Source organism: Microchirus variegatus (genome assembly GCF_963457635.1).
Source record: "Microchirus variegatus genome assembly, chromosome: 9".
Lineage (NCBI taxonomy): Eukaryota > Metazoa > Chordata > Actinopteri > Pleuronectiformes > Soleidae > Microchirus > Microchirus variegatus.
In genome coordinates, this window is record NC_139810.1 from 4,076,233 (window position 1) to 4,084,013 (window position 7,781).

At 39.1% G+C, this 7,781-nt stretch overlaps 1 protein-coding gene across 2 annotated transcripts in view; it reads right to left on the bottom strand.

The window, feature by feature from the left end:
- The window catches only part of slc2a4rg (SLC2A4 regulator), a 42,331-nt gene extending 39,682 nt beyond the window's left edge, over positions 1-2,649 (bottom strand). For both annotated transcript variants that reach the window (XM_083894765.1, XM_083894764.1), the window contains exon 1: positions 1,984-2,649. In XM_083894765.1, coding sequence (XP_083750891.1) covers positions 1,984-2,259 — 276 coding nt within the window. In that variant the 5' untranslated portion in view covers positions 2,260-2,649. The remainder of the gene's footprint in view (positions 1-1,983) is intronic.
- Positions 2,650-7,781: the final 5,132 nt, after the last annotated feature.

Genomic DNA, 7,781 nt, shown 5'->3' on the forward strand with positions numbered 1-7,781 from the left:
CACGGACATGCTAACAGCTAACATCGTTGTTTAAAATGTCAAAACTGATCGATAAGACTGATATTGGACATGGAAAAGTAGTATCGTGCGCCATCCCTAATATTGATGTACTCGTATACTCTTATTATTTAGAAGCCTGGTACTCATTAATGCACACACAGACCCAAATGACAATGCTAGCCCTGTTGTAGTCACTGATTTAGTCATTTATTTCCCTGCTCTGGATGTTGCTGATTAAGCTTTGAGAATTTGATTCATCGACGATGACACTTTCCTTCTTTTGTTGTTGTGTAAAAAAAACAAATAAGGCAGAAGACAGTGAAGCTATTTATACGTTTAAAAATGACAGTGAGTTGGACAGAGCGAGCAGAGATAAAGAATTTATGAGCACAAAAGGATAAGTTTAGATGTTGTGGTGGATTTGAAATTTTCAAAAGAACATAATGAAAACTCTTAGTTAACACCCCACAGTTACAGAGCGCTGCTGATTTATATGCATGTGTTGCCGCAATTGAAATATTATTGGCCTGCAGCTGGAATCCAACAGTGTGGCTTGTATTGTGTGACTGTCAACACATATGGAGTGATATGCACTGATGACACACTATGGGATGGAGTGGTGTCATGATTTAGCATTAGCATAATCCGACACTGGTTAGTGATTTCAAAATGAGTGTCTATTTATAAGATCATTTGTCACATTTACACTCGAAACATCGGATTAAAGATGTTGTCACACAAGCTATGGGACCATAGCTGGCACCCCCGCTTTACCCAAGTGTGGAGGGTAAAGCGGGGGGTGCTGTGCCAATCTCGGCTGACGTAGGACATAGGCGGGGGTCAAAGAGACAAACAAGAATCTACTCACACACTCCCCAAATCTGCATGTCGTAGGACTGTGGGAGGAAACCGACGCACACAAAATGTATATTTATTTTGCGCCCTCTGGTGGCAGGTGGTGCAAAAAAAAGGTTTTTTTTAAATGTGTGGTACTTCAAAAATGGAAACTGGGTAATAGTATAGTTATAAAGTTTTGATGTTGTGCTAAACACAGCAGCGAGCTCCATGTATGCTACACCCGAGGATGGGGCTAGTGTAGTATCAGAATCAGAATCAGAATCCTTTTATTATCCCGAAGGAAATTGTTTTCGTGAAAAAAAAATTCAGACAGAAAGAGCACACGAGTTAAAAATTAAAATAAAAAAAAATTAATTTAAAAAAGAGCAACAAATAGAGTGCAATACATTAAGAATAAAATTAAGAATAAAATAATATAGTACAATTTAGTACAAATACGTCTCTTTTTTCATATTTGATATTACACAGAAGCACAGTTCTGTTATTGATGAAGTGTCACAATACTTCTACAATTACAATATTATGGTTGATTATCAAAATAATTGTTTATGTTAAGAAACACTGCTATATATTGTTATAATCATGAATAATTTACTTCTTTTTATGCTGTAACAAAATAAAAAAGGTATTAACAAAGTTGAAGACGACACTTCCTATGTTTATGTTGTTGTTTTGAAAGCCTGCCTCCACACATGCGCCATATGTATGCATTTTATTGTGAAAGGGCTTGAGGTCTGAGCCAGGGAGAGCTCGCCGTAGCTCCGCCCACAAGTACGCGGGGGAGGGGGCTGTCTGCCAGTTTGGAGTCCCTTCCCCCCTTTTCAGTAAACTTTGCACACAGAATATGAGCCGCCATATAATCCGTGCAGATACGACGTATTTACTACTAAACAAGTGTTGACAGCAGTCAATAAAAGACGACTTAAAGACGTGTCTCTGTTTGTTTATAGCGGGAAAACAACACAACGTCCACTGTGCAGTGTGTGTGTGTGTGTGTGTCAAACTGTCAAACTTGTTATTACACAGCGTCATGACAAGTTTCTGTTACGTGCTCCGTGTGTTCTGCGTAGTAACTCGGCGGCGGAAGGTTTTAATGGAGTCGTGCGCAGTTAAATTAGGACTTACTTTCTCCGTGTGCTCCAGTATTCGGCCGCCGTGACACAGTCCGTTCCGTTTCTTTTCGGAGCTTCTTTCACTTTTCGCCGCCGACTCCACGTCCATGACGAATTTATAAAGTACAGGCCTGTGTATGTACACCGGCATGGCACCGCTTTTCTCCGCCATAGCGGAGAGCCGGGTGTCGCGGAGCACGGAGCGGCCTGTCCGACAGCTAAAATCCTCCGCGGCGATGCCGACCCGTGCCCCGACCGACGACTTGTCCATCATGTATCTGGCATCCATTTTCAAAGAAGACGGGCGGAAAGTGGAGACTAAAGAAAGAAAACCAGCTTTCTAAAGACTTCTGTGCAAATATCAGCAAACGCTAGATACATTTATCAGGATTGTCGTGTCCTTAATTAGCTTCTCTGCTCTAAGCTAACATAGCAAAGTTGCCACCACAGCCCCAGGAAGAGCCCAAAAAAGCCGCCCGGTCAGAAAAGAGAAAAGATTGTTTTGCCTCTTTCCCCCAAACAGATGCCACGCCCCCTCTGCTGCGCTGCCATTGGTCGGCGGCGCGCATAAACATTACACTTTGGCACGCGGCCACGGCGAGGCGCCCTGTGATTGGCTCACACCGCGCTGTCAATCACTGTTGTTTCTGATCCAAGAAATGTGGGTGGAAGACGGGAGGGGGGCGTGGCCGTCAGTTTACCGGCCGGTGTCTGTCGACGACGTGCGGGTTGCAAGGCAGAAGAGGCGGGGGAGAGGAGGGCGGAGAGCCGGCGGTGAGAGAGCGAGTCCTCCGCAGCGAACTGCGCATTTATGTTGCTGTAAATACGCATGAAATAAAGTATTTTATTAAGGTTGAAGTCACAACTGAGCTGTTTTGTCTTATTGTTGTTTTAATGTAATAGCAGAAAGTTCTTGTAGAGATAGTTCAGGTTTCTTAAAGTGTGGTTGTTAGAGGTACTGTGTATCTTAGGTGGGCCGGACCAGTATAATAATAGCATAATAACCGATAAACAACAAGGTTATTATCTTTGTTTTACATTCGATTAAAGGTGCCATATGTAAGAATGTGGCCAACAACAGTTACTACACTCAAATTCAAAATACCGAGGTATTTTAGGTTTCGTTTTCTCCGCCATTGTGGCTCAGACGTACTGTAACTGGCAACCCGTGGTTGCTCTACTGACTGCAATGATTGGTAGACGGCGGTAGGTGGCGCCACATGCCAAAACATGATTTCAAAACATAAACATGATTTGCAGTGTGCAAAAGATTTTTTTTTATGTTGTTGATGTGGTGGCGGCCATCTTGGAATCCTGAACTCTTTTAGGTTTCGTTTTCTCCGCCATTGTGTCTCAGACGTACTGTAACTGGCAAACCGTGGTTGCCCGGCAGCTGAGACTCTACTGACTGCAATGATTGGTAGACGGCGGTAGGTGGCGCCACATGCCAAAACATATACATGATTTGCAGTCTGCAATGTGAATATTTTGGCTGCACTGTTGTTGTTTGTGAGTTCAGTTTGTTATATGAACATTATTCCTGAGTCTCTGGATGATGTTGCAAAACATGTATCTATAAATAATAACAAAAACCGGCAGAAATAAAAATAGGATCTAAATGTTCTTTATCGATAATAACATGTCGGCAAGTATAATGCAAACACTAGACTAGCTTGTATCTGATAAAATGTTGAATAATATATGCTAATAATAATTATGTGATAACTGTAAGCTAATGTTTTACTGTATTATTATTATATTATTGTTGTGAAAAAATTGTCGTTGGGCTAGTATTCATTATAACTTAAAAGTAAGTTTTTTGGGGGGACCGCGAGTTTGAGGCCTCTGGGCTAGTCATTGTTAGCCTTAATTAGCAATACCAGTCAATAACAACTCTCTACGCTGGTATTTTGCGCACACAAACAGCGTAGAAACGTGTCTGCAGTAAACAATGAAACAATACTACTGGTACGATTGATTTACTGTGAAAGAAATATGCCAGAAGTGCTGTAAAAAAACAGTAAAAGTAGCAGGATTTGTGTGGCGGCGGCCATCTTGGAATCCTGAACTCGGGTTATATGCGATGCAAATGTTCCTCTTTGGGAGCGTTACATATGCTTAACTTTATTTTTTCACCCTGAATTAGTCATTGGCAGTAGGCATTTTGTGGACATTTATTTACACAAATGCATTTTACTGCAAACTGAATTGATAGAAAGCTACGATGATTACTAGCTTATTTTTACTTCAAACCTGTGCAAAGCAATGAGACAATAGGCAAAGGACATGTTATAATGTGCCACTTTATTAGAAAAGTAAAAACTCACTTTAATATTTTATGAAGGTTAATATAAAACATTACAATCTTTTGCATATCTGCACTGTCACTATAATTCATTATATTTACTCTTTTTTCATCATCATCATCATCATTATTATTATTTGAACTAAACCCTGTGCTTTGAGAACATACAACATTGGCTACAGCTGTCACAGCAGAATTGGCCCATAATTAGATCTGAAGACAATTAAAAACACACAGCGTCTGCATGGAAAGCATGGAACACTTTTGTCTTTCATGATCTTCTTCTTATTATTATTAAGTTTTTTTTTATATATATATGTCTCCAACAAATATACTGTGTACTGTATGTTACACTGGAACCACATCATCATCATCATCATCATCATCATAACAGCCACAGGTATTATTTTTTTACACATTTAATTGTACCCATCATATCGTGATTGTGCTAACGGACGTGTGCGCGCGCGTTGATCAGTGCTCAATAAAACGTGTGTCAGATCAGATTCAGAGTCGAGCAGATTAGCGAACAACGTCTGTCACAAGTGGAAAGAAGCGCCAAAATGGGACTGAATGGACGTCTTTTGGAAAATCCCATGAGCGTACAACGTACACTTACAAACATCTTTCACATCAGAATTTCATTTCCTGGGCCGAGTTCAGTGATTTTGGTGTCAAATGAATAAATCAGAAAACCTTTTTATATCTCTTTCTGCCATTTACTCAGAAAAATAGCATTGTGTTTTCAGGTCACGAGGATTCAGCTCCTCATGAGCAAATACATCGACCAAGTTTATTTGTATTTATTTTCTTTTATTTCAATCTTCTATTACTTAATGTTTTTCATATATATTTAACCCGCTTGTTTTTAGTATTTTGATTTTGATTATATATGTGAATGTCCTTTTATAAGCGTCTGTTTTCTACGCTTTTTAATGTTATATGTAAAGCACTTTGAATGACCAATTATACCAATAAACTTGGAATAATGTTGTGTTTGTGCATATTTCTACATTATTTTAGAACATATTTTGAGTAAATGGCAGAAAGAGATATAAAATGTTATTGTTATTATTATAGTTACTCATCATTTTTTAGGTATATTGAATATTGTTGTTATTATTATTATTGATATTATAATTCTTATTATTATAATTGAAAAATTATGATCACAAAAAAGTTTGCATTGTGCTATTTAAATTTTTGCTGTTTTTAATTCTACTTTCTTTAATTTTCTTATTTATTTATTTATTTGTTTCTTTTTGTTTACTCATTTCTGTTATTATGATTCCCATTTACCTGTCTGACAATTATAATATTTATTATCATTATATCACACACACACACACCAAAACCACAAATGCTGTTGTTTGTTTGTCTGTCTTGTATTGTTACTGTATTGTCGTATTGCACAATAAACAATAAATACATTTTAAAAAAGGTATAAAAAGGATTTGTGATTTACAAATTAGACATTTTACCCATCATTTGACACCAAAATCAACGATAATCGGCCCCAGGAAATGAAATTCTGATGTAAAAGACGGTTGGAACTGAAATCGACGGAATTTAAATGTAACGTGGCTGATGGGATTTTCCAGAAAAAAATGACCCAGGAGGTTTTCAAATTCAAATCAGTCAACTTTTCGGTGCTTCTTCCCACTGGTGAGAGATGTTTTCCTGCCTGTATTTTGCCATTTCTCACATAATTAGCCCAGTAGTTGAGCCATGCATGACTGAGGTCAGCCTGACATCTACAGCCTCTGCTTCCCCCTCCTCCTCCTCCAAATCACTCTCAAAACTGGACATCAAAGCCCCCCCCCCCCTACAGTGTCTGGAGGATGAATACAGCTGGAGTGAGGAGTGTGCAAAGGGAAGTATCCATGGCTCAATGCTGCAGTGTGAGTCCCTTCACCTCCACCCCCACGTCCACCGCCTCCGATCTCCAAGTCAGGAGGATAAACAATACTCTGCCCTAAATCCACTCTGGTTTCTGCCTATATTTTTTTTCCCCCTCTTTGGGTAAAAATGGCAAAAAAAAAAAAAAAAAAAAGTAATAAATAAAATTAAACAGAGATCAACAACCACAATATTTGTTTTCATCTCCACATATCAAAGCATGCAGTTATTTGGATCAAGCAGGGAACGAAAAAAAAAAAAAATTCCACCAACAACATAAACATACAGTTTTTTGTTTTTTTTATGGCAGTGGCATGAGCTATTTGACCGACAATATCACGCGTCAGTCAGTAAGAAATGAACAGTGCATAAAATACAGAGTGTGCTCATTATTTTTTTACATTGTCATTGCGATGCATGTGAGTCACGGCCATTTATTAAGGCTCTAATGTTGTGTTTTCCTCCTCTGTTTTCATTTCCCCCCCCTCAAGGTTGCATGGGAAATACATTGTTTTGAAAGAGAAAGAGCTGAGTTTCAGAGGCTGGAGAGAGGGTGTGTGTGTGTGTGTGTGTGTGTGTGTGTGTGTGTGTGTGTGTGTGTGTGTGTGTGTGTGTGTGTAGCCTTCCAAAGGACACTCACTGGTACATTTTTATGCCAAGTTCTTTATTTTCCTTGGAGTCCAGGCCAGGACCAGGCTGTTGCTATTTCAACCACTGGTTCTCTGTTCAAACTCAGCAGCGAATCAAGAGCTGCGAGCCGTGGAAACACCCCCCCACCCCCCCTCCCAACACCGACGCACAATTATTCCAAAAAACCAGCCCTGCAGGTTGTCCAGTGCAAAAATAAACAACAGTCGTAAAAGTGGATGTTTACAGAGCCCAAAAGACGTGAGATATTTCAGGGACGGACAGTGTCGGGGGGGGGGGGTTATACGAGGTATACGATGAAATTAGCACACGTGCCGAGGAGTTTTAAACCTGGGTGAAGCCGTTAAAAAAAAAGGTGATTAACAGCGCTCTCAGTGCCAGCGGTTGTTCTGGTGTTTTATTTTATTTTATTTTATGACGCCGTGGCACGAATAGAACGAGTCACTGGAAGAGCAAAAACAACAACGTAGCCCTCAGCGAGGATGATAGGGCGGTTATTATTCTGCATCTTTTACTTTGGGCTCCCTTTAAATCCATTGTTGGTTCCACTCGTGCATGGTCTGACGCGATCACACGGCCTCATCGATATTACTACCGTTCAAAAGTTTGGGCTCACTTAGAAATGTCATTATTTTTGAAGGAAAAGCACTTTTTCATCAATGAATATAACATTAAATGAATCAGAAATACACTCTATACATTGTTAACCCTTTAAGGTACGCACCAAAAAAAAGCAAAGGAAAAGTTATTTCTTTGCATTTTTTATTATTTTATTTTATTTACTTATGATAACCATAATGACAATCAATATATATATATATATATATATATATATATATTTTTTTTTTAATTAGACCCTACAGTATTTCAGATACAGGCCTCTACCAAACGGTTGAGATGTTCATAATAAACCTGCTCAGTAGAGTACAACATTCACAAGTCACATTAAGTCTTAATGA